General features: G+C 47.0%; 3 protein-coding genes and 1 pseudogene across 4 annotated transcripts; 2 read left to right on the forward strand and 2 right to left on the reverse strand.

The window, feature by feature from the left end:
• The first annotated feature begins 5,986 nt into the window (after window positions 1–5,986).
• Window positions 5,987–9,761, forward strand: LOC120654521 (annotated as a pseudogene).
• Window positions 9,762–13,017: 3,256 nt separating this feature from the next.
• Window positions 13,018–14,691, forward strand: LOC120654523 (light-harvesting complex-like protein 3 isotype 1, chloroplastic). The gene is made up of 3 exons (XM_039932083.1): window positions 13,018–13,470; window positions 14,008–14,145; window positions 14,258–14,691. Exons 1-3 carry the CDS (start codon window positions 13,110–13,112, stop codon window positions 14,503–14,505), a joined length of 747 nt encoding a protein of 248 aa, XP_039788017.1. The 5' UTR covers window positions 13,018–13,109; the 3' UTR covers window positions 14,506–14,691.
• Window positions 14,692–14,725: 34 nt separating this feature from the next.
• LOC120654522 (general transcription and DNA repair factor IIH subunit TFB4-like) lies at window positions 14,726–18,848 on the reverse strand. 2 transcript variants are annotated; one of them, XR_005667090.1, is made up of 12 exons: window positions 18,665–18,848; window positions 18,473–18,561; window positions 18,063–18,333; window positions 17,931–17,977; window positions 17,648–17,685; window positions 17,529–17,574; window positions 17,245–17,298; window positions 17,080–17,148; window positions 16,272–16,348; window positions 15,981–16,076; window positions 15,123–15,235; window positions 14,726–14,957 (listed from the first exon to the last, which is right to left on the reverse strand). XR_005667090.1 is itself a non-coding variant. In XM_039932081.1 (11 exons), exons 1-11 carry the CDS (start codon window positions 18,693–18,695, stop codon window positions 15,178–15,180), a joined length of 876 nt encoding a protein of 291 aa, XP_039788015.1. In that variant the 5' UTR covers window positions 18,696–18,848; the 3' UTR covers window positions 14,742–15,177. The 2 variants fall into 2 exon arrangements, 1 of the variants encoding a protein (XP_039788015.1); XM_039932081.1 differs by having other exon boundaries at window positions 14,742–15,235.
• A 2,194-nt stretch (window positions 18,849–21,042) lies between these two features.
• Window positions 21,043–23,664, reverse strand: LOC120654292 (65-kDa microtubule-associated protein 3-like). Its single transcript, XM_039931798.1, has 9 exons — window positions 23,443–23,664; window positions 23,098–23,334; window positions 22,763–22,951; window positions 22,530–22,685; window positions 22,295–22,454; window positions 22,055–22,203; window positions 21,861–21,948; window positions 21,699–21,772; window positions 21,043–21,607 (listed from the first exon to the last, which is right to left on the reverse strand). Exons 1-9 carry the CDS (start codon window positions 23,662–23,664, stop codon window positions 21,299–21,301), a joined length of 1,584 nt encoding a protein of 527 aa, XP_039787732.1. The 3' UTR covers window positions 21,043–21,298.
• Window positions 23,665–26,073: the final 2,409 nt, after the last annotated feature.

The following is a 26,073-nucleotide window of genomic DNA, read 5'->3' on the forward strand; positions in this document are numbered from 1 at the left end:
ATATACATGAGGGTATGTGAACTAGCGAATCATCCTTATGTTATTGGATTCTTACAAACTAATTGTAAGATATGGATGCGGCCAGAAGTGTATGAGATGCACATTAAGATAACTCTTATTTAGTTCTAATCACGTCCGTTATTTGTAATCCATATTTACGAAATAGTAAAATTATTGTGTAATTATATGCTAGGATTACTCCGAGAACACGGAGTTGATTAACAAATCGATACCAAATTTCTGTAAATTGGTATGTATCTTTGGTGGACTTATGCCGCAAACTAGACGAAGGAGGTGGATAAGATCTTCGGGTGATAGTACTTGGCCTGTGCAAGAATAAATGCACTCCTGGATCATTAAGGGAGCGGCTGATGCGTATCGCTCCCGAAAATACATTATACATCCATACATGTTGAACTCAACAATGCCAACAAGAGAAAATCCACGAACACGACGCATTACCATATTGTAACATTCAGCATGGTTGGTCGTCTCGATCCCATAACGTCTCCCATCTGTGTCATACAGAAGTGACCACTTCTCTTTAGGCGCACCATCAATCCACTGTGAAAATGGCTTAGCATGTCCAACTAATGAATCTGTAGAACGTCTCCTGCTGGATGATGAGGCCTGGCTCTTAAGCAATTCAGCGCTCATGTCATCAATTATACCCCACAAAGTATCAAACTTCCTCTGCTGATTCTGAGTGCACAATCGCTTGAACAAATTCATCAGATCCTTATTCTTTAACCGCTCATAAAAGTTAGCAGCCATATGCCTCACACACCATCTATTGACAACATCTGGCCATATAGAAGGTGAAGAATGACTACCTTCTTGGAGCTGCCTTATAGCTGCAAGTAGACCTGCATGCCTATCACTGATAAGGCAAACATTAGGCCTTCCAGCAACAATGTGAATCGTCAGACGTTCAAGAAACCAGTACCAGCTTTCTGTATTCTCATTCTCAACAAAGGCAAAGGCGATGGGAACTATCGGCTTGTTGCAATCAATTCCGATTGCCGTCAATATTGTTCTCTTATATTTCCCTGTCAGAAAAGTGCCGTCAATACACAGAACAGGAAGACAGTAAATGAATGCCCTCACACATGCTCCAATGCAGAAGAAAGCTCGTAGCAGAATGCTTGGCCCCCCTGACAAGCTCGGTACACTGTATGTATCAAAAACACTTCCAGAATTTCTGTGCACAATAGCTTCAAGCATACGAGGTAGGTTGTCATATGATGCTTCATAAGTGCCAAACCTCATCTCAAATACTTTTTATTTAGCCTGCCTTTGCCTTTGCCTCATCTCAAATACATACTGAAAATTCTGTTCAATGTCCCTAATTATCAATGCAGACTCATAATCCATTTTGTCAAGAATCACCCCATACATTTTCTTAGCCACGAAAGTTAATGTGATATTACGATGATGTGGTGTAACAATTGAACATTCCCAGTTTGTTTTAAACTTTCCCTTGTATGCATGCACTCGCCATGTACAGTCTCTATCTGCACACCTCACCTCGTATTCTTTGCTGCTAGACTTCAGTACTCTGAATTCGTTCCTCAGAGATACAGCCCAGAGCTTCACAGCATCCTTCACATCCTCAATGGTACGATACTTTGCTCATTGTACGACCTCATTTACTCTGTATTCAAACTCCGGACATCTAATATCTTGTACCACTGGATTACCAAAACCATCTTTACGCCATTCACCTAACACTGGGAAGCACTCATCGTCCTCATCGTCCGATGAGTCCCCACATTGCTCTATTATTTGTGCATCCTGGTCTTCTTTCTCCATGCCCTCCCCAATTCCAGGTATCCGCTCGCCTTCATCTGCTAAACCTTGTGGTTCTGGTTCTGGTTCTGGAGCTTGCATGTTCTCTTCTTCTTTATCCTCTTCCATCTCTTCATTGCAGTCAGATGTTGTGTGTGTTGACCCTTCACCTAAATCAGCGGTCTTCTGGTGAATCTGAATTACCATTGCGAGAGACCACCCACTTTCAAGAGCTGCGTGCATGTAATGTTGCCATTCTTCCGTACTACTTATATGCGTCAACTCCCAGAAATCCTCATTAGCTTCCCAGGAAGTCAAGGTATGAACCATAAGCAAATGGTTCTTTGGATTCACATTGAACATCTTGGGAAGACATTTCCGTATGGACTCAAAACTCCTCTCTAGGGGTTTATCTAGACTGCACTGTCTTCTTTCCAATGCTGATAGATTTACTCCATAGGAATCATGAGTAATTCTATAGAAGTCACCTTAATGAACTTGAAATGCCACTTTACTCGACATATCTGGCCATGCAAAGACTTCATTTTAATTAATCTAATATATACAAATATATTATGCCTTCAATTATAACCACTAATCCGAACCCTAAGTGCTTACAATAATAAAAAATACTAATCATAAAATTAAACATACAAAAAAATCTGAAATGACAAAGTTGAGAAATATTGGTTACCTGCGGTTCGGATCCAAAATCCTGCAGGGCTTCGCCGGTTTTTTTACCTCCCTCACCCCTCCTCTCTCCCTCTCTCCTCTCTGGATCTCGTGGGCAGAAAATGAGGGCGCAGAGGGAAGGGGCGGAGTTTTATATTTGAGGAGGGAGCCTGCCGCCCCCCTGCCGGGCGGCAGGCCCCCTGCCGCCAACTGGTGGGGCGGCAGTTTTTATTTACATATAGGTCCCTACCGCCTCCCTGTTGGGCGGTAGGCCCCCTGCCTCCCTCCTGCCGGGCGGTAGGGGTATAGAACTGTAGAACCTGAAACCAAAAATATATTTCTGTAATTTTTTTAAAAAAATACAAAAAAACGCCCTCTGCTATCATGAGATCTGCATGTACGAGAGAGAAGAGAGAGATCTGCTGCTGCTAATTGATTGTTCTGCCGTGCTTGGCGTGGAAAAAGTAGAGCAGGTGCTGATTTGCTTGGTGGAGAGAGAGAGCAGTGAGCCTGTCACGATCAGACCAGCATGCACATGAAACACGAGCTATTTCCGTCCTCTGAAAATATTGAAGAACCAGCTAGCCTGGACCGGCCGCCCGGCTGCCGGGCGGCCGGTCCTTCAGGGACCGGAACACAATTTTTTTACGAAAATTTTTACAGATAAGCCCTTGCCGCCCGACAACATGGCGACCAGGTGCCGGCCGCCCGGCAGCTGGGCGGTCGGAGTATATTATTGTAAATTTCGAAAACGAAAATATATTTTTGTAAAAAATGAAAATAAAAAATAAAAAAACCGCACGGACCGAGGGCGATTCACCGGACAGGGTGGTGCGAGTGCTACCGTGCGAGGCTTCCGTCCACCCTCCTGCCTACCAAATATAAATACACGCGACCCCGCCGCACCGCCTTTTCCAGCTCGCTCCGCCTGTCCTCCGCCTCCCCCTCCCCCTCCCTCCTCCCTCCCTCAAGGCGGGGCAGGTCTCTGGAGGAAGAAGCAAAAGGTGAGAGGCTCCGTCTCTCCGCCCGTTCTCCCTGCTCGCTCGCCCCTAATCGTCATGCCTCTCTCCGCCTCCGAATCGGAGCCGTGCCGTGCCGTTCCATTCCACTTCCGACCTGCTCGTTTGGGGTATTTTGGATGGGGTTTTGCGGTGAGGTTTTGTGGTGGTTTCCTTGAATGCGGGTGGGAAATCGCAGGGGATGCTCTCTAGAAGCTCGATCGAGCCTCCTTCTCGAAGCCAAATGGGCTCTAGGAGTGCCTCTCTGCTCCAAAATCTGTGGCGACTAGCGATTCGTTGGGAGACCCTTTTTCCAGGATTTTTCCGGTATTTGTTTTGTTACTTTTTTTTGTTTGCGGTGAGTTTCCGGAAATGTTGGTGGGAATTGGCGTGGGAAGCTTCTGGAAGCTCGATCGAGCTTCCTTCCCGAAACGGAGCGGGCTGTAGGAGGTGCGGCTCTCGTCCTTACCGAGCCGCACCTGCGGTTGTCTGCTCCCAAATTAACCAGCGGCTTCTGGCGATTCGTCGGGAAACCTTTTCTGAGGATTTGCCCCCCTCTATTTTGAAGGAACGTTTTGAATTCCCTTCAAACGTGTGGGCGTTTTTTTTTTGGGTTCGAGCAGCATCCCAATTTAGCGGGTGTTTAGTTGTGATTTTCGAATGCTGCTTTGATCAGATTCCAGGGGAAGCTATCCTGTTGTTTTATGGGTTGGGTTTTGTGGGTAGGGTTCTCAGTCGCGGTACGGAGATTCGATCGCTCGATTGTTGCGTGCTAGTACAGCGCTTGGTTTCGATCGAAATTCAGTTGCCTACCCGCTCGGGTTTTCCCCAAATATTGTTGGTGTGGTGTCTGCTGGTTTGAAATCCGACGCGTAAATTTGTGGTTAGTTTTTTATTATTATCTGCTGAGATTACAGGGAGGTCTAGTGGTTGTTCTGCTGCCATTTTTGGTTCGCCATTTCCCAGTTTAGGACTTAATGTCAAAGTTCGGCCGTCACGGTTTGGATGGGTGAAGGTGAATTGATTCAATGACTGTTTACTTTTATGCAGCTGTACATGTTTCATCTGATTGAATTTGCTTGTAGTATTATTGTAAATTTGATCAAACTGGTTAACTATGGTGTCCTTTGGTGTTTGCCTGAGGTTTGCATAATGATATTCCATTACTTAATTAGATCCAAATGCAACTTCTTGTTCTTATTTATTTGCCCTAGGGCCATGTGACCAAGATATACTCTTGTAGCAACAGCTTAAGAGCATTGTCTAATGTTTAGTAACTGATCAGTCTTTATGGGATGTAGGAGAGTAAGCTGCATTTGCCATTTAAATTTGTCTGATTGAATTTGCATGTAGTACTATTCCAAATTTGGTCAAATGGAGTTCATCAGTGTACTGTCCTTCCATGTTTGCCTGAGGTTTGCATACTGATAATTAGATATAAATGCAACATTGTGTTCTTCTGTATTGGCCCTAGAGTGCACGACCAAGATATACTGGTTCATGTAGCAACAGCTTGGAGGTCCTTTTTTTTTAACCCATGTGAGGACCTAGGTGTAACAATTTTGGGCATGGAAGTTGTATACTGTTTCATTAACTTATCAGTGAGGAATCGGAGAGTAGGCTGCATTTGCCATCGAAATCGTGTGAGCACGACTTGATTTTTGTTTATATGTAGGTGTGAATGTTTGATTCGAGTGTAATGTTATTTTAAATTTGGTTCTAATTTGTTAGGGGGGCCGTTTTCCCGTGTTTTCAAGGTTTGCATGATGGTAATTAGATCCAAATATAATGTCGTGTTCTTCTATCTTGGCCCTTGATTTGTATTACCAAGATATACTGGTTTTTGTAGTATTAGCATGGAGGACGTGATTTTCCCAGTGGAGGATCTAGGTACAACAAGTTTGGGCATGGAAGTTTTATCATGTTTTCAGTAGCTGATCATTCTTTATGGAATAGGAATAATCTGTAGTCAGTGGTCTGCATTTGCCATTGAAATTTGTGAATGTCAGAATGTATTAACAAGAGTTAATGGTACTGCAGTAGCATACTAGCATGCTGCATCGGCTTCAGCATTAAGTAAAAAAATAAGTTGTATTGGCTTCAATGTTCTACATGAGAATTGTACTATGAGAATATACACAATTTCCTTGCAGTACATAGATTATATTAGCATGAACTTCCTTTCTTTCAGGCATACATGGCCAGATACCTTCTCATTGTTATCAAAAAGTTATCGGTAGGTCCTATTTTCTTTTGCCTAAATCTTGTGTGCATGCTATGCTTTCTAATTGTTTTCAGTAGAATAGTAGAAATGTTCTCCATGTATAGTTATATCCATTTCAAGTGTCAAGAGCTAGCGACATAACAGACTCCTCTTTTTTCTATGTTTTGGGACAACATTAGAATATCACTTGGTATGTGGCGCTTTAATTTTTGAGATTTTGAAACTAGTTATCATATGCTAACTCCTATGTTTGCCATTTCTAGCAACTAGAGCTTTCTCTTTCGGAAACTAGTGAACAAGAAAGATGGTACTTTGTGCTGAACCTCCTCCCAAGTTGAAGATACCAGAGAGTAAGATCACAGACCTGGCAGATGATGCTAACCATGATTCGCCAAAACTGGAGAGAAGGACAAGGATGCACCACATTGAGCGACACAGATCATGTGTTGTGACCTTATCTGACATGGAACTCAATGATTTGCAACCTCGTCGTCTGCTCCAGACCCTTGAGGTCTCCAAAAGCCCAGGAGCAGGATCACAGTCCTCACTCCATGAAGAAACACCTACAGATACTAATGCATCACACAGGCGTGCTATTGCAGATGCTGCTTGGGAAGCCCTTAAAAGGTCAATAGTTTACTTCAGAGGCCAGCCAATTGGGACTGTTGCTGCAATAGACAAGTCTCAAGGAGCGGCACTCAACTATGACCAGGTAACCTTTTCTGTTTCCAGTTCAAGCATTGATAGTGTAGTCTATTTTGAAGATTTCGCTATCTTTTGTATCACGCTGTACACTATTATATTCTGTTACCAAAATCTGCATCTCCTTCGTAGTTATGATCTCTTGCTGCTGATTTTGCATCCAGCATTATCGAAAATGGTTGTCCCAAAATTCTCTAATGGAGAGTATATTTATGTGGACAACTATTGGCTTCCTTCAAGAAAGTGTCATTGATAACTCTCATGCATGAATTAATCCATCTCTTTGTACCTAGCCATACAATACGATCAGCAATAATTTATAAATTTTATCATACCCTGCGACAGGTTTTCATGAGGGATTTCATTCCTAGTGCCTTGGCTTTTCTGATGAAAGGAGAACACTTGATAGTAAAGAATTTTCTGGTAGAAACTGCCCGCCTTCAGTCAAGAGAGAAGATGGTTGACCTCTTTAAGCTTGGTCAGGGTGTCATGCCTGCAAGCTTTAAGGTGCACCATCGCAACCCTACCCTGAAGACGGAAAGTTTACTGGCTGATTTTGGCGAAACTGCCATCGGGAGGGTTGCTCCAGTAGATTCTGGCTTATGGTGGATTATTCTTCTTCGTGCTTACACCAGATGGACAGGGGACAATTCTCTGGCTGAAAGCCCTAACTGCCAAAGGGCCATGCACCTTATTCTCAGGCTGTCTCTCAGAGGGGTGTGATACTTCTCCAGCCTTGCTTTGTGCCGATGGCTGCTCCATGATAGACCGAAGAATGGTAGGAGCTCATCTCCAACTACTACTGTTTTTCATTGTTATTGGTGACAATACACCTCGTGCCTGTTTTCTCAGGTTTTCTAGAATATTACTGTTCTACTGCATCATTTCAAGTCGAATATCAATCAGAATTGAAACTGGTTTGCCCGTCCGATAATGTATTGATACTTCGGAGGTTTCCATATGAGTTCTATAGAAGGAATCACTTGTAGGATGGTTTTCTGACTGCATAGATTTTTTATGCTATGTAGTTGCGAACAACAACACTTTACTTTGTGTATAGTCAACATGTCATCAAATTCTCAGGCTTCTCGATTTAGGTGCTAATTTCCTTTCAGTTTGAACCCATGCTTGGTTCTTATTGAACATACTTAGTAGGCTGCAAGTCGTTTATCTTAATTCCCTGTGGTTTGTTACCTAATTACTACATTTTCATCCTGTAGGGAATCAGTTTGATGCCCTTGATCTTTTGATGGCAAGTTATTAGTGCTTTTCTTGAAAGTTTGTCCATGTTTTATCCTGTATCTTGTTTACTGAACTATTGATTGAATCCTTGCAGGGTATATATGGCTATCCAATTGAAATCCAGGCTCTCTTTTTCATGGCTATGAGATGTGCCCTAAGTATGTTGAAACAAGATTCTGATGCTGACTTTGTGAACCACATCACCAAAAGAATCCAAGCTTTGAGCTACCATCTGCACAGCTACTATTGGCTTGATTTCCAAAGACTCAATGACATATACCGCTACAAGACTGAAGAGTACTCGCAGACAGCTTTGAACAAGTTCAATGTGATACCTGAATCAATACCTGATTGGATATTTGACTTCATGCCTAGCCGTGGTGGATACTTCATTGGCAATGTTAGTCCTGCAAGGATGGATTTCCGCTGGTTTTGCCTGGGCAACTTCATTGCAATTCTGTCATCATTAGCAACTGGGGAACAGGCTGAAGCTATACTGGATCTTGTGGAGGAGCGCTGGGAAGAACTCATTGGAGAGATGCCACTCAAGATCTGTTACCCTGCAATGGAAAATCAGGAATGGCAGATAGTCACTGGATGCGACCCGAAGAACACCAGGTGGAGCTACCACAATGGAGGCTCATGGCCAGGTTAGGACGCTTTGGTAACTCGATATATATCAGTGGACTGTGTTATTGAACATCTTAACAGTCATATTATTAGTTTGTTAAGCATTATATGGTTTAGGGAGTAATAAGTAGTTACATTTCAAATCTTATGAACGTACGAGATTTGTTATTTGTCAATCTTTTGGGTTTGGAAACTTGGTAGCAATATTAGCTTGATCTGTCTATATGAACTTCATCTTTGGGTTTAGCAAATCTTTACTTGCATAATCTATTGACGTACTTCTGGTAGAGAAGATCAAAAGATAGTGGATAGATACAGATACAGCAAGCTGTACATCCTTGATTGGAACAAAACAAGCTAGAGTTTGTGAATATAAACATTTTTTTTCAAATTGATATCTGTACATTCTTGACCTTGCATCAACATCCTTTTTACGTGGCATGCTTACATCTTCTCTTTGTCCTGCTTATTAATCTGCTACTCTGGCTGGTGGTGGTCCTGAGTCATTTTTAATTCTGTGGTTTAGGGACTTGGCAATTCAATTTCAAATTGGTTATTTGACGATCTGATCTTTGTTTTAACAATATGAGCTTGATTTGTCTATAGGAATTCCATCTTTAGGTTAGCATATGTGTCCATGTGTAATCTGCTCTGGCAAAACAGGTAGTATGTAGAAACTGAAGGCTATCATTGATCAGAACAGTTTGCATATATGACCAGACATTTTTGTTTGTCCAATTGATATCATTAGTGTACATTATTCACCCTGCATCAGCTTCCTTTTTATGTGGCGTGCTTTTTCATCTGTTTGTGTTAATCCTATACGTGTGCTTGTGCAGTGTTGCTGTGGCTGCTGGTGGCTGTGAGCGTGAAGCTGGGGCGCCCGCACCTGGCGAGGAGGGCGATGGAGCTGATGGAACGGCGGCTGGCGAAGGACGAGTTCCCCGAGTACTACGACGGCAAGGCAGGGCGGTACGTGGGGAAGCAGGCGCGCAAGTACCAGACGTGGTCCGTGGCCGGCTACCTGGTGGCCAAGATGCTCCTGGACGACCCCTCCCACCTGCGAATCATCGCACTGGAGGACGACGGCCACTCCCGCTCCCGGGCGCCCTGCCTCAAGCGCTCCAACTCCTGCCCGTGACTGCCGCCGCGGCATACGCTTTCTTGCCCACGCCGAGACTACGAGTACAGTAACAGTCTCAGGTTTCGTTCCTTCTGATGATTCTGACCGAGGATACTGAAGGAGAGGATACATACGCTGTTCATGTGCAGTGCATTGGCATAGTTATGTTACGTAGAGATGTTGGTGGCAGGATGAGAGGATATACGAGTATGTAGATGTAGGTGCTCCTGGTTCTGCTGCGATCGATGCAGGCATTCATTCGCCAGACGTGTGAACTGGTGGGGGATTTTGGTAGCTGAGGCTTGCAATCCGGATGCAGAACTCTAGCTGGTGGAAACAAATTTTGCAGTGGTTGGTTGAATTTCCGTTGCTGCTTAATGCTCGCCACGCTTGCCTCGTGCCCGTGAGGATGGGTTTTCATTTGACAGAGATGCCTGGGCAGGGAGATTGGTTTTACTTGCTGGATTTTTTTTTTCCTTTTTGCAATTTGCTAGCTGAGTCATTCATTATTGTCCCAGATTGATTTTTTTTTGAAAAAAAAAGCTGAGCTATTTTTTAGGGGAAAAACATCTCCGTTTGGATGTCAGTGATACTCTGCTCCGAGACGGATACCGCTTCCGTGTTTGTTTCGAATTGGAACATCATATAGGTATCCGTGTTTGTTTCGAATCGGAGCATCATATCTGAAAGTGTAGTATATATCGATCTATAGTGCCGACTCGTCACCAATCATCAATCTCAATCTTTATTTGTCCTCTGCATGTGCGCCATGAACCTAAAGACAAGCAGGAAGAGGAAGAGGGAGACGAGCACACCACCGGAACCTGTTCCCGAGCTTTCGGACGAGATTGTCCAGGATATCCTGGTCCGGCTGCCTGTCAAGTCCCTCCTTGGCGGTCGTGGGACCCTGACACGGGCGGGGGGACAGGCATGGGCATGGAGGTGCTCACCGTCTCCGGCAATGGCGGCGCCGCCGCCGTTTGGAGGGACATCGCAGCTCGTCTTTCGTACCATGCTTGCAACTGGCGTACCGCGGTGGCTGTCAATGGGTTCCTGTTCTGGCGCGTCGCCAAGCACCTCCCCGAGCCTCCATGGGGTCTCATCCACCTCAGCCTGGCCGACGAGACGTTCGGCATCACCAGGCTGCCTGATTCCGTCGACCCGGTGCTCCCCGAAGCCTTCACACTGGACGAGCTGCACGGGCAGCTATGCATGACCGATTTTAGCCATGCCCAGACCGTGACCATTTGGACGCTGGCTGTGCAAGAAGATGGGGGTCCAAGGCCAATGTTGGGAGAAGCGTTGCGTCGTCCAGCTCGGCGGTTTCTTCCATCCGTTGGCATTTCTTCCCGGTGGACGAATATAATGGTGTCGTTGGCTTTCCAGATCAGCATCTACGACATGGCTACCGCGAAGCTGACAACTGAGTGTCAGATGGATCGCTTGAAATACGAGGGCCGCAGGGCACGAACGTGGAAGAATCTCTTCTACTTCAACGTCCGTCCGTACACGGAAAGTCTTGTTCGGATCACCGTGCCAACGCGTGAGCATAGCGCCGCTGCCATGTACATGTGCCACGCCACACATTGATGCCATAAACACACCCAACTACGCAAGCAAGAAGGGCGGTGTTGTCATCAGGCATGGAGGAAATCTTGTCAGCGAGCAAGAAAAGGATACATCGTGTCGACACAGTAGTTATGTAGAGGAGGTAATGCAATAGAGAAGTTCACTTGGAGCTCTGAATATACCTTGATAATCCAGATTATGGTGAAGCTCCGACCCCGGCGTCGCTCGGCGACTCGGGGGGCCTCCACGCCGCAGTCCACCCCTTCACCTCACGTCGCCTCCGGTGGCCGCCGCCACCGCCGGTGACTATTCGGGCAGCTTTCGACACTTCGATGCTCCTCCGCCAGCCGCCAGGGCCAGATCCGACCTCCTCGCTGGATCAGCGGTTCCCCGTGTCGAATCTGTCGCCGGCCCTACCCGTGGTTCGGGTTACGGTGTGCTCGATTGGGTGGTGCCGTGCAGCCGCCACTCACCCTAGGGCTCGTCCGGGTTCTCGCCAGCTTCCCACCCCTGGCAGGCCCCACTCCCGATCCTCGGGTGGTTGGGTGGCCGCCGCCGCTCGAGCCGGGGCGTGGGCTGCGCCCTCGGCGGCTCTGTTTGCCAGAGACCTGTGGGACTAGTGGCCACACCACCGCCGCTAGCCCTAGGGCGAGCTATTGTCTCGCTCTGTCGGTGCTGCCTCGCCCCTGGTCTTCGGGGGCCGGCAGTCCATCAGCTCTGGTGCTGGCATGGGTGGTAGGCTTCTGCCTTCCGCTGGCCGTCCCTTTCTGTGGTCATCTGCGGTAGGGTGCTAGCCGGCGTGCTCTTCTACGATGCCGCTTTCTTCGGCCTTCGGCTCTGGGGAGGGAACAGGGTGGAGGCGAAAGCCTTGGTCTGTTTGCGGGCCATTGACGACGACGCTCTCTGATGCCGTATACCTTGTTGAAGGCGTCATTCTTTGCCCTCTTTCCTCCTCTCCGATGAACTTTCCGGGTAAAAGCCTTTACCTTATTGGTCGGACAACGATGGCGCATGTGGTGTCGCTCCCTTTCTGAAGGCATCGTCTTGGAAGCTCTGCTGATGGTGGTCGTCTACTTTTCTCGGAGAGTTCCCGCTTCTGCACCTGCCTTTTCGCTCGTTTTATCTGCATTGTCCGGGTTGCTTTGGTCGTCATCCGGCGAATGCTTTGCCGCCTCTCTATTCGCCGGCGGATACTTTGCCGCTGTTCTACTCTGGTGGATGCTTTGCCAGCTTTGTTGTGTTGTCGGCCGTTGAATCCTTGGTGTTGTAGTATCTTTTACAGGTTTAGTTGTGTGGTCGCCTAGGTTTGTGAGTTTGCTTGTCTCTCTGTTGTTCTTGCTGTTCTTGCTTGTTGTACGGGTCGCCCGCTACTTGCTTTGTGGTGCTCTGTTTCCTCCTTAATAGCCCTATCTATTAAAGTTTATAATGATCGTATTACTTTCCTCTTAATGAAATACGTGTTCAGTCAGGTTCGTGAAAAAAAAATGTAGAGGTAGAGTGGTTGAGGTTGCTGACGAGACGAGCACGTGAATGTAGCGTGTAGATGCTCCTGGTTCTGGTTCCTCGTGATGCTCGGATGGATGCTCATGCCTCATGGTGGTTTACTGGTTTATTCGTGAGATTACACTAACACTAGCTAACAGGTGGCTGATCCATTTTATTGCTCAAAGAAATGCACTCTATTTGCATTCCTTATTGCAAATGAAGGTAAAGTAGTAGGATAGAATTATCATACCCTTAATGAATTATTTACCATTTTAGTTTATTTTATCGACTTTTGGATCGACTCCATAACCCTAAGCGCTCTCAACACCCACGAGTTATCCAACTCCATTTGTGATTGAATATTTTAATACCACTCCCTCCATTAGTTTTAGTTCATTCATTCGAAGGGCAGCCAACCTTTTTTCACGCGCCGCCTCAACCACAGGCCAATGGCAGCCCAGCCAGGACGGCACCCCATCCACACCCCCGGCCACGTCAGCGCCGCTCCCGCCACGTCACCGGAAAAAAGAGGAGGCCCCGCACCCGGAGCCCGAGTGCCCAACTGCCCCCTCGCCTCGCCGCACACTATCCTCTCCTCTCTATCTCCTTCACGGGCCACTGCTCGGCTGCTCCCTCGCTCGCTTCGCTCCCCTCCCATTCGCCCCCCAGCTGCTCCATGGCCATGGCGACCTCCACCTTCTCCCCGCGCCCCGCCTCCCTCAGGCCCCTGCGGGCCGGCGCCAAGCCTCGCCTCCACCTCCTCCCCTTCCCCCGCCTCCGCGCCGGCCGCCGGGGGAGCCGCCTCGAGCGCGCCGCCGCGGGGGAGGCGCCCGTCGAGGTCGCGCCGCCCAAGGAGCCCGAGGCGGAGCCGGCACCCGCCGCGGCTTCCAACGGGTCCGCCGTCAAGGCCGTCGAGGCGCCCGCGGAGGCCGCGCCGGCGCCGGCTTTCCGGGACGCGAGGTGGGTGAACGGGACCTGGGACCTCAGCAAGTTCGAGAAGGGCGGCGCCGTCGACTGGGACGCCGTCATCGACGCCGGTGAGGCTCAGATTCCTGTCTCGTATCTACTATGCTGCTGCTGGATGCTGATGGCCTGCTGCTGGGCTTGATGCTAGTGTGGCTGGCTGCTAAGCGAGCTGTGGATTCACATGCTAGAATCTGGGTGTCTCCTACCTGCTATGGGATATGATTTCCCTTTTAGTTTTGAAGTTGCAACAGCCGATGGTTGAAGATGAATTTCCAGTCTACAGAGGGGTGGATTGTGGGAGGGAGATGTAAGAGCCCCAGTAGAGTTTCAGCCGATCCTAATTTGGTTTAGCCCACAGTTTCTGAACTGGTCTGCATTTTCATGCATAAAAAATTGTGTGGTTTTGTTAGCTCACGTGAAGTGTCTAGGGGAAAAAAAACCTTGATGCATACACAGCACATGCTTGCCAAATATGCATAAACTCAGACATTTGTTCCTTTGCTAGAGTGGAAGAAACATTGCTATGTTACAAGTGTCATGTGTCTTACAGACATTGTAGCTCCTAGGGAATGACACAGTCAACTGATGTCACCATTGTATGATTCCAGAGGCAAGGAGAAGGAAATGGCTTGAAGATTATCCAGAGGCCACAAATACAGATGAGGCTGTTGTCTTTGATACTTCAGTTATTCCATGGTGGGCATGGATGAAGAGGTTCCACCTTCCTGAAGCTGAGAAGCTGAATGGTAATATTCTCAACTCCCGCCATGGTGGTACCATTTACAGCTAAAACTAATGTTCAAACTGCTCCCTCAGACCCAATTTTCTCATCCAATGATATGGCCTATGTCTATGCAGGTCGTGCTGCCATGATCGGCTTCTTCATGGCTTACTTTGTCGATAGCTTGACGGGTGTGGGGCTTGTCGACCAAATGGGCAACTTCTTCTGCAAAACCCTGCTGTTTGTTGCTGTGGCTGGCATTCTGCTTATCAGGAAGAATGAGGACCTTGACTCACTGAAGAAGATAATCGATGAGACAACGTTCTACGACAAGCAATGGCAGGCAACCTGGCAAGATGAGACCACTGGGGGGCCGAAGAACTAGATCAGCGTTGGGGTCTGAATGCAGAATCCTTTTCTTGTGTTGTGTTTTGTTTTACGGCCCTTTTTGTTTCCCCATCTAGTGAGACTTGCAGGAACATTTTGACAATATAATAATCTACGTATCTTGTAAAAAGTATGAACTCACTTTCTGTGCTAGAGATAAATTACGCTGCAGTTTCATTTGTTATGGTTTGCCATGTATGGGCTCAAACAATCAGGGAAGAAAGGGCAAACATGTCATGCCATTTTCATTTGTATTTCTTTTCGTTCTTTGACAACAATTCGTCGCACAGACATGTTCTGCTCCCTGAGAACTCTAGGTCCAAAATCACAGAGCGTGCACCAAAAACCATCTCGACCACAAAATTGCCACATCCATTAGTGCAAGCAGCATCATTTACCACATTTCACCAACTCGCCATCTACATGGGAAAACCAGGAGCATGATCCATTCTAGGCAAATCACAAAAAAGGGTAGTCTGATATCAGGCACAGGAATCCTTTACATATTGATCAAAGCATTCTGTATGTGCGAGTTGGATGTATCTGTTCATCGAATTGTTGGATAATGCAGAACTTGTCAAGATGCCCATCCAAGAGGATATTTTCGAAACAAACCTGTGGAGACATTTGAGCAAAGCACGTTGGTTGATGGCTAACTGTTTACAGACTACTACTTGCTTTGATCTGGCATGGAATTCAAATCAGGCATGACACGACTGAATTCTGACCTGCAATCAAAGCAAACAAATTAAACTCCATCCCACCATCTTTGTAGACATCCAGATTTATGACACCAGAGGGAATCAGTGATTCAGTAGTAACTTCTGTAGTAGGTTAATATGTTTCCTAAAAGTACAAACTGATGGGCCAAACATACTTCTGTAGTAGGTTTATTGAATTTTGGCATGCTTTCAATTCTGCATAAGGTTGGTACTCCGTCTCTTTTAATATCGCGTACTAGAATTTCAAAAGGCCAAACTTCATAAAATTTGACTAATTTTACTGTACCAAAATGGTATAACTAGATTCATATTTGATATATCTTGTAATAAATACTGAATCTGTAGCAATTCATAATCTATTGCAAAAGAAATTTTTGTCAAAGTATGCTTCTAGAAACCATTCCAAATCCTAATATGCCCTATAAAAAGAAACACAGGGAGTAAGAGCGTAAAATTGACTGCACATGTAGGAAAGCAAAATTTGTTGTCAACTTGGTAAGCATCTGATTGCTTATTTCCTCTAAGAAGAAAACTCAGCACATTTGATGCTGATCAAAGTTCAGGAAGTCAAATGGAGAGGAAGGAGAAGAGAGCAAGATCATGCATGACCATAGCAAATAAACCATATATTTTCAAACAGAAGCAGTGGGACTTATGGCAAGAAACAAGAACAATAGACAGGCTTACTATCATCAAAAGGTTAAAAAGAAAGAGCTCCTGAGAGGGGAAAACGCTTGAATGAAAGACCTACCCACAGGTTGAACACTTCTTCTGATTCTTGCAGAATATTGACAAACAAACTGAACAAACATATCCCATGTCAATAGTCTTCTTATGGCAGAAACATCTGCAAATCAGTAAACAATGTTGGTTGCATTGAACTCCCAGCAGTATTAAACAAAATGGACATTTTTTAGAAAGAATGAAATGAAACCCTGAGTTGCTAATGTAAATCAGCCTTTTGATTCGTTTGTAAAGTTGCACAAAAGGAAGCTATGGCTATCCTATTGATGCTTAACGGATGAAATTTAGAAGCACATACGAAGCACGAAAGTCCACTCCAAGGGTCTTAGGAAGGCGCAAAAACGTTCTTGAGTGTAAATCAGTTGCAAATACAGCCTGCATCCTTGTCGAAATGTGTCAATGACCTTGAGAAAACTAATTAATTTCTAAAACAGAAAAAAGCTTTACACAAAAACCATGTATACAAACAAAGAACCCTATTTCAAAATGATATGAAATTAAAATGAAAAGGTATTGTCAATCTTAAGTGACGAAAGAGATTTGTGCAACAAGTAGAGCTCAGTTCAGTATCTCGGACATGTGTGGATCTATTGCATAGATTCATACAAGTAACTTCCAAGATTCTGTACAAACATAAAGTTTCATTTAGTAAATGTTTGGAACTCCTAATGTAGAACAATGACTAATCAACAAATATTTTATCACAAGGCATACATAAATGCATGATAAATTTCTAAACCTCTAAAGGACAATTCACAGTTAAATAACATGCAAATGGCTAAAGATCCCTGATTTACTATTTTCCATTGCAAAACTACATCAGAAAAAAAAAGAATCTATAAGAAAAACATCAACTGATAATTTAATATAACGGTAAGTATGCCATTTCCCTTTTACAGGGTGGCTTCAGCATTGTGTGCTAAAACTTCCAAAGCGCAGCCTTTTGCTATTATGTGAAAGACACACAAATTATGACCATAACAAGATTATTCTGATGTAAGGACCATAACAAGATTATGAATCCATCATCAAGCTATCCTAGAAGTAAAAGATTGGGCAATATAAGAAGTATGCGAGTACAAGCAAAGGGAGAGTGGATAACTTACAGCAAGATACTGAAACAGCCCATTTAGCTCTTGGGGCTTCAAATAAACTCCTCCCGTTATGTATGAAGCCTGCAAAGTGAAGCACCAATTCAGGAAGAGAATGTTGTGGCAGCACATATTGATAAATACTCAGTCAATAAAATTCAATAAGGGACAAAGAGTTACCTGTTGCAAGAAAGCAGAATCCTGGGTTCCCACAATACATGAATCAATTGGAACCTAAGATGTTTGTAAAATCTTTCAGTCATTATTCCATACTAGCTAATTTAAGGCCATAAAGAGTTCTCCCATTGATGCATATATTTATAAGCACATTTCAATGTCCTCCAATTTCTGAACCCACTAAATGCACCGCACTTGAAAAGTAATACATAGTGATCGGCCAGTGAAATTAAAGCACCAATAAATCTCAATGAGACTAAAATTGGGTAAGAGGACTGATGTGATACCATGGAACGTTGAGCAGAAAATATTGAATTCATCACTGCCACATATCTGCACATATGTTTGATTAAGTGAAAATCAAGTTCTAGAAAAAAAAACTGTCTTGATGATGGTGGACACATACTGTTCAGGACCATCTGGAGAACCCTGCAGACACAAAATCTGTATTTCATGTTAGTATCAACTATCATGGCACTATAGTATTGTATGTGTAAGAGCTCTGACTACAACAATTTAAGGGAAATGCAGAGCAATATTGTCGATCAAAAGATGAGTGTCTTTCCTGTTTTATCAAATGCAATATTCTACCTATTTTATATATGTTTCTTCTAAAGCACTCAATCAGTAGCAACGATGAAGATCCAAATATTACCTAAAACCCTACATGAGAACAGGTAGGTACTCACCCGAGGTTGCGGATGTCGAGTCCCGGACCTGAAAATCCTCTGTATATCTAGACACCCTCCATGTTAAGCAACACAAATGCAAAATATGATAGGCAAACATGCAAGAATCAAGGAATTCAGACCATAGGATACAGCACAAAGCAAGGGACAGCGCCCCAGACAGCAGCGACGCGGCATTGGCAGAGGCAACGGAACCGTTGCCTGCAGTGGCACGGGCATCTTGTGCAATGAACTCCTCCACCTTGCGGCTTGCCTTGTCAAAGGTGGCCGTGACACCTACACCACCAGCGGGGCTGGCATCGCTGGAATCAAAGATGTAGGCACAGGAGCTGACTCCCGCAGCGATGACGACCACACGGTTGAGGTGGTTCAGCAGTAGGAGCGAGTTCACGAAGTGGACCAGCTGTGCAGACATAGACATTACATCAAGCTCAAGACACACCGAGCAACAAACCATCTATGCTCAAAAAAAAATCATCATCGAAAATCGAGCGAGGAAGCTGGCTGAGGGGAGGAAGCGGAGGAGAGTTAGGGTTGCGTACATTCGCGAAGAAGTCGGCGAATGGGAGCGCAGCGGCGGCCCAGAAGAAGGGGTTCGTGTCGACGACCACCACCACGAGGCTGACGTCATCTGCACGCGCCGGCAGTGACACGAGAGAGCACGAGGGCTTGTGTTAGTCAGAGCGATGCGGTGCCCGCGGAGCAGCGGAACGCGAGAGTTGGGCCTGGCTCACTGGAGTAGAGCTTGGAGTGAGCGGAGGTCATGACCGCGGCGGCGGCGTTTCTCCCGGACCGGCGCCGGCGGGTCGCGAGGAGAGCACCGGCGGCGGGGCGTAGGTGCGGGGGCGGCGGCGCTGGCGGTCCGGTGGCAGTTGCCGCGGTTTGGGGGGGGAGGGGACGAACGGTGGAGGACTGGAGGCCGTGGAGCTCGTGCGCGTGTGCTCGGGATGTTGAGCTTCTAAGCCCGGGACTATACGTGGGCCTGGCCCAACTTTGTGTGCTTAGGCGGGATCTTTTTTCATTTTTATATTTAAAAAAATTAAAATTTCAAAAATATATTGTGGTTTAGAAAAATTTCAAAACTATACCCCTGTCGCCCCCTGCCTGGGCGACAGGGGGCCTGTCGCCCCCTAGCTGGGCGACAGGACCTAAATGTAAAAAAAAATTACATTTAAGTCCTGGCACCTGGGACGCATTAAACAGCGAACTTGTAAAATCGATATAAAATCGTAGAACAATCGGAAAAATACAAACTCAACTGTTCTAGATTCTATGAAACAAGATCTACAACTTTTGTTATATAAAGTTTTTCATTTGATCAATGTATCTTGCTCTATTTTAAATACTAGTTTAATGCACTTTTATTTAAATCTCAAGATCCATCCTTTGGATGCATGTCATCTTTGGCCAGAGTGTTGCATATGGTGAGCATAGGCTTGCACAAAATTGGTAGATCCAGAAAACATTTCTAAAATAAGTTTTGAATTAAATCTTGCAATATGTCTAGTTTAAATGGGTTATTTATCCATGTTGCTATACTGAGTTTTAGAAGCCATAACTTTTACAGTACCATTATTTTATTTCCTAAGAGCTATAAAAAAAGTTTGGTAAATTTTAGATAAGCACAACTAGACCAAATGAATTATGACTAAGGTAAATGCACTAAATCAAGAAAAATAGTTCTTGTACCTAGAAAAATTTGAAATAATTCATTTGGTCTAGTTGTGCTTATCTAAAATTTACCAAACTTTTTTTTGTAGCTCTTAGGAAATAAAATAATGGTACTGTAAAAGTTATGGCTTTTAAAACTCAGTATAGCAGCATGGATAAATAACTCATTTAAACTAGACATATTGCAAGATTTAATTTAAAAACTTATTCTAGAAATGTTTTCTTGGCCTACCAATTTTGTACAAGCCTATGCTTATCATATGCAACACTCTGGCCAAAGATGACATGCATCCAAAGGATGGATCTTGAGATTTAAATAAAAGTGCATTAAACTAGTATTTAAAATAGAGCAAGATACATTGATTAAATGAAAAACTTTATATAACAAAAGTTGTAGATCTTGTTTCATAGAATCCAGAACAGTTGAGTTTGTATTTTTCCGATTTTTCTACGATTTTATATCTATTTTACAAGTTCGCTGTTTAATGCGTCCCGGGCGCCAGGACCTAAATGTAATTTTTTTTACATTTAGATCCTATCGCCCAGCCAGAGGGCGACAGGCCCCCTGTCGCCCAGGCAAAGGGCGACAGGGGTATAGTTTTGAAATTTTTCGAAACCGCCATATATTTTTGAAATTTTAATTTTTTTTAAATACAAAAATGAAAAAAAATCCCTTAGGCGGTTAGGCCTAAAATTTCTGGGCCTGAATTTAGGCTCACATCCTTTCACTTTTGCATTTTTTGCATCAGCTGGACTTTTTATACATTTCATAATATTGTTTTGCCCTTCACAATCACAAACTCACCACTTTTTTGTCTTCTCATATTTACAGTACAAGCTAGGCTCACATGTTCAAGTTGACAGACCCTCTCTAATGTGCGGGATCTATTAGTCATAAAAAGCTTGTTCAAGATAAAGATGTAGGTTTATGAAAAGACAACACCTAATTAGTCATGGTTTGTGACCACTACTAGCCCGAGATATTGACAGGTTTGTGGCATCACTCTTTTTTCAATTTGCATTTGTTTCTCCGAAGGTTTTGTTTGAAATTTGAACATGGGGGCTATGCAAAACCTTGAGATGAATTATTCTTAAAAAATGAAAGCAATACCCTATTTCAAACTTGCACGTATTCTTTTAAATCTATTAAAAATACTACTATAGTGAAATGTACTTGACGTTTTGCTAAGTTTTACTATCTTCCTGGTGTAACTTCAATCTCTATTTTATATTATAAAATATTTATAATAAATCTAGGAGATTGTGGAAATGCTTTTCAATACAATCCGTATATATGACTTAATATTTCTAGCCTTAAAGTTTTGACAAGTTCTTAATACGGACATTTAAATAAATTTTTATACTGAGTTGTCCATTTGAAGGTTTGGAATTCGTTTTTTTTGGACAAACGACAGGCGAATATTTTGTGATTCGTACTCTGTGTTGTTCATTCGGTTTTTTGTTGCAGAAATAACATCGCAGTGATTCTGTACATCCTAGTAACAAAAGAACATGCTGCTCTACATAATCTCTAAGAAGCCGTGTAGAAAACACTTAGAATCTACTCTACTAAGGATTCAGGAGGAAGATGTCGATCGAGATGCAGCTGAATTCAGCTCACGGCCATGGCCAGAGCTGAGCTCTTCTCTCCTAATGACCCTCGGGCAGACAGATCAGAGACCGCTAGAGCCAACCACTCACTCGAAGGAGTCGGACGCCATCATCTGGCCCTCGTCGCTGCCGCCCCGCCGCGCGGACATGGGCAACTTGAGGAAGCTCGGCGTGCCCGGCCTCGACGACGACGCCGCCTTCCTTGCGCTGCCGCCCATGGACAGCGTCCTCGTCACGTTCTTGATGTTCTTGGGCGGCGGCCGGGCGGCCACCGGCGACGCGTCCCGCTCCGGCGCCGCGCCCTGCAGCCGCCTCTGGTCCCGCTGCCTCTTCCGCTCCTGCTCCTTCTCCTTCCTCGCGTTGCTGTACTCCTCCAGCATGTCCAGCAGCGCCTCCTGCAGTTCGCCGGCGAGGACAGGATAAATTTTCATTCGAGAGCGGATTTTTGTTTCGACATGAACAGCCATAGGTTCTAGCAAGGCGTACACCATCGTACTCGAACTTGACGCCTCTCTCCTTCTCCCAAGCAACAACCTTCGCCGTCAGAGCTTCCGCCATTGCTGACGAACACTCGAAACACATCAGTTTCTTGGAACCATCACATTCAGAGACGCTGAAGAACAGAGGGTGAATTAGATCGTTGATTACCCGGCATCTTGCTGACCAACGCGCGCGCTTTCTCGGCGCGCTTCAGCACTAGATGCGTCCCTTTTCCCACATTGTACCTGTTCTCGTTCTGCAATCAAGAACAGAAATGTTCAGTGATTCTCTTAAAGCCAGAGGCATGTCTGTTTCTTCTGGAGATCAGGAATCCGAGAGTTCAGAAGCCTGATGGCACGCACTCTGTTGTACTCCTCGAGCCAGGACTCCTCCTCCAGCGCCGCCTGCCACTTGTCCATCCTCTCGAGGACGTCCTTCCTGCTGAACTCCAGATCCTTGGCCTCCGAGATCTGCACCTCCAGCCGCTCCAGGATCAGGGCTCGCTCAGCATCTGCAGGCACAGAATTCAGATTCTTCAGGCTCGAGAAGCAATTAGTTTCTACTGCAATGCAAACTGCTAGCGGATCTCCTTGCCGGCATACCGCTGTCGATGGCGTCGAACATCGCCACGGCGTCGCCGTCGTCCTCCTCCGGCAGGCGCGCGCGCCGGCGGATCTCCTTGAGCTCATCGTACTTCTTGACGACGAGGTCCTTCATCCGGCACTCCTTGAGGGCCTCGAGCCTCACCACCTCCGCCTCCACCTGCACCGCGCGCACCCCGGTCAGAACGGCGGCGAAGCCCCGGCGGAGAAGCGAAGCTAGCCGCGCGCCACCGACGTTGCGTATGAAGTCCATGGAGAGCGCGTTGGGCTCCGTGATCTCGTCCTCGGAGGCGGCGATGTTGCAGGCCACGCCCTGGAACCGCCGCTGCTCCTCCGCCGGCGTGTCCATCAGGTTCCACAGCTCCAGCATGCTGGCCAGCAGGTCTTGCAGCTGCCGAAATGGCCAGCAGGTTACATTGTTATGCATCACAAATAAATCTGAGAGCCACGCCATCCGCTTGGTTTCACCTTCTCCATTCGGCTCCGTTTGATCTCTCTCAGCCCCTCGATCTCCGACGCCAGCCTCTCGATCGCGGCGTCGCTGAAGTGGCCGGCTTGATCGCCGCCATGAATGATCTCTCTGGGATTCGTGCCGAGAACCAAGGACGAAGAATGCAGCGAGGCCATGAGCTCTGCCCCCTTCCTGGTGCGACTTTCCTGTCCAGATTTAGAAGAAAGTTTCAAAGAATGTATGAAGATTTTTCATGTAAGGATCAATAAGGAATGAACTCCTCCTTCAGATTTGTCACAGTTGATCTGTAGCCCCCAAATTGTGATTTGTGAATTGATCTGAAGTTCTGAACCTTCTCCGATTGCAGGTGCTGCAGGTACGCCCTGAGCTCTTCGAGCTTGGTCAGCGTCAGGTCGGAGCTGTCGGCGACGACACGAGGCTGGCCGCCGCCCGGGTTCATCTCCTGGTGGATCCTGTTCACCCGCTCCGTCACGTCCGAGAACTGCCGCCGCCTCTCCTCCCGCCGGCGCCTCATCTCCGCCAGCTCCGGCGCGATCGAGCCCAGCTCCTCCTTGAGGCTCCCCGTGCCCTGGTCTCTCAGATTAATCCGCCGTCAGACATCGGCATGCATCACGATCGACACGTCAGCGACGATGGTTAGTTGGGACTTGGGGCAGTTTGTTAATTAATTATTTACCTGCAGCGAGGAGCAGGCCGTCTGCACGGTGGCCGGCGGCTCGCCGATGGTGGCGCAGATGGCGGCGACCTCGGCGACGGAGTCGGCGATCTCCCGCTTGAGCTGCGCCCTGTGCTGCCGCACCTGCTCGACCTTGGCGCGGTAGACGTTGAGGCACTCCTCCTCCAGCGCTTGCAGCATCCCCCGGCGGTCCTCCTCCCTTTCCCCGATCTCGTCCCACATCTCCTGCGACCGCGCAAGAAACTCAACCAACAATTGAACATGGCAAGCAGATCGCCGGGCGTTGATCGGCGTGCATGATGCGTGAGGAGATCGTCGAACCGAACGACAGAGACGACGCAATGGACACCGACCCCGAGCTCATGCAGCAGCTCCTCGCGCCGGGGCTCCATCTGGAAGGGGAAAAGGATGGCCCTCGGCTTCAGGGAGAGCATTGGGCTCCGCCGCGCTGGCCTCTCCTCATGCTTTCCTCCTCCTCCTCCTCCTGATCAGCTCAAGAACGCAGCAATGGCGGCGAATCTGAACGGAACGATGCGACGTGCAACCGCAATCTGCCCCCGGCCATGCTTCTTCACGCCTGCACCCTCGCCGCTAGCTGCTCAGGGAGTCGCTGCTCTTGTTGCCATTGCCGTTGTTGCACGAGGAATTCAGCGGGCAGAGTGCAGAAAGGGGAAAAATTGGGAGACGAGGATTGCGGCTAAAAGAGGCATGCAGATGCAGGGGAGAGGCCGCGTGCATGTGATGCGTGAAGTTTGGGTGGCGACAAGCAATGGTGCCCCAAAAATAGGATTAGGAACAAGAGTCTAAGATCGAGGTGGATGAACAGTAGCGATCTATACTGATCTCTTTTAGATGGACGTTTATCCCTTTTCCAGCACTGGTTTAAGAAATCATAACTTTTTTCACTTGAGCTTGGATGGAAATAATATTAATATAAAAATTTAAACCTCGACTAGATGAGTGTGAATCAGCTCATTCAACTCGTCCACCTGAAGCCGGCGGCGGAGTTCGTCGGCGACGACTCGGCGGTGGCCGGCCGGCACGCCGAGCGCTGGTGCCGGCGCGCGCCCGCGGCAGCTAAATAAATTTGAACGAGCTGAGGGAGACGGTGGAGGCTTCGGAACACACAATCTCAGCCGCACAATTCCGATCGAACGGCTCTGGCATAGCCAAGGGGTGGACGGTATTTCATTTACCGTCCACCCCCTGGACGGTATTTGGGTTGCCGACCCCTGGCCGTCGTCCTGCGCGCCTCAGGCCGCCGCCTGCCGGAGCGCCGCCGCATCTCAGCTGACTGCCGCATGAAACAGGGCCGTCCTGGAGAGTCCTCTTGGCACGGATGTGGCCACCCGCGCCTGATGCCCACAGGGACGGTCGGCGGCGTGTTCCGTGGCGGGCAGCAAGGCTGTCCGATCCTGGCGGCGCCGGCGAGCATGATGATGGTGGCGGAGCCACAGCTCTAGCTGCTATTTTCTACTTTGATCCTGATTAATTCATCATCGTCTCATTGATGTGTCATGGCAGTGAGGGATCCTGCACTTTTCTAAGAAATTTTGACTCATGCAGGGCGGCGGCGTTGTTGGAGGCGTACAGGACGGCGGTGAGGGCGGTGGCGCTGCGCCTGCTGAGGCTCACCGCGGCGGAGCTGGGGCTCCACGAGGACCACTTCGATGGGGAGCTGACCGCCGGCCGGTGATCCTGAACGTGAACCACTACACGTGCCGTGCCCGGAGCCGAGCCTGGCGCCGCACTGCGACCCCAAAGTCGTCACCGTCCTCGGCGGCTGGGTCTACGTCGAGCCGCTGCCGGCCGCGCTCGTCGTCCGTCAATTTGGTGCACCAGATGGAGGTGGTCAGCAACGGCGCCCTTCGCAGCGGCGAGCACCGCGTGGTGACGAACGCGCGGACATCGCTGGCCGCGTTCGTCATGCCCGCGCTCTGCTGCGCTGTCGCGGCGGCGCCGGCGATGGTCCCCGTTGGCGAGCATCGCGTTGCTGTGTGTGTCCTCCGTGGAATTCCGATATGATCCCTAGAGCTTGTATTGGCAGGTCTGATCGAGTTGTAAGCTTCCACTAATTAATTAAGTAGTATAATCAATGTGTCCCGTTACGTTGACGCGATGCAACACCCATCTCAGCGGTTTGTGGATGCTCTCACGGGTGGGTGGACATATATCAGTGCTGAAATATGCCGATGCCCTGAGCGAGGTTCATGTTCATCAAAGACTTCAGAGTTTGCCTAGCTAATATGGCACATCCAGCAACACCTCTGTTGGGGAAATTATTATTTAATCTTTTCAAAAAAAAAGAAATCTATGATTTTAAGTACCAAGTAACTTCAGAAATTCCACCAGAGAGGTTGCATATTCACCACAAAGTTTATGTCAGGATATCATTTATAAAAGCACATAAAAACCATACTATCATGAACTACTTTTGCCAAAAAAAATATTTTTACACACATGTACGTGACTATATGTGAGTGCTTGCATTCGTGAAAAAGAAACGGAGTTAATTATAATCTCGTAGAGTCAAACCAACAGTGGTCACTGATCATTTCCGTGGCACTGGGGACGGCGTCAAAGGTGCCCCTCGGTCGTCGCCTGTCTCCCGGCCGGCGGGCCACGCCTCGC

This window comes from Panicum virgatum, chromosome 1N (genome assembly GCF_016808335.1).
Source record: "Panicum virgatum strain AP13 chromosome 1N, P.virgatum_v5, whole genome shotgun sequence".
Lineage (NCBI taxonomy): Eukaryota > Viridiplantae > Streptophyta > Magnoliopsida > Poales > Poaceae > Panicum > Panicum virgatum.

Excerpts from the sequence above, each read along its gene's own strand:
- LOC120654523 (XM_039932083.1), top strand. The coding sequence starts at position 13,110 with ATGGCCATGGCGACCTCCACCTTCTCCCCGCGCCCCGCCTCCCTCAGG. Across the intron at positions 13,471-14,007 it reads GGACGCCGTCATCGACGCCG|AGGCAAGGAGAAGGAAATGG; the intron begins GTGAGGCTCAGA and ends GTATGATTCCAG. Across the intron at positions 14,146-14,257 it reads TGAAGCTGAGAAGCTGAATG|GTCGTGCTGCCATGATCGGC; the intron begins GTAATATTCTCA and ends ATGTCTATGCAG.
- LOC120654522 (XM_039932081.1), bottom strand. The coding sequence starts at position 18,695 with ATGACCTCCGCTCACTCCAAGCTCTACTCCA. Across the intron at positions 17,978-18,062 it reads GCTGTCCCTTGCTTTGTGCT|ATATACAGAGGATTTTCAGG; the intron begins GTATCCTATGGT and ends GAGGGTGTCTAG. Across the intron at positions 16,077-16,271 it reads GGAGTGGACTTTCGTGCTTC|ATGTTTCTGCCATAAGAAGA; the intron begins GTATGTGCTTCT and ends ACTGATTTGCAG.
- LOC120654292 (XM_039931798.1), bottom strand. The coding sequence starts at position 23,664 with ATGTGGGACGAGATCGGGGAAAGGGAGGAGGACCGCCGGGGGATGCTG. Across the intron at positions 22,686-22,762 it reads AACGGAGCCGAATGGAGAAG|CTGCAAGACCTGCTGGCCAG; the intron begins GTGAAACCAAGC and ends CCATTTCGGCAG. Across the intron at positions 21,949-22,054 it reads GGCTCGAGGAGTACAACAGA|AACGAGAACAGGTACAATGT; the intron begins GTGCGTGCCATC and ends TCTTGATTGCAG.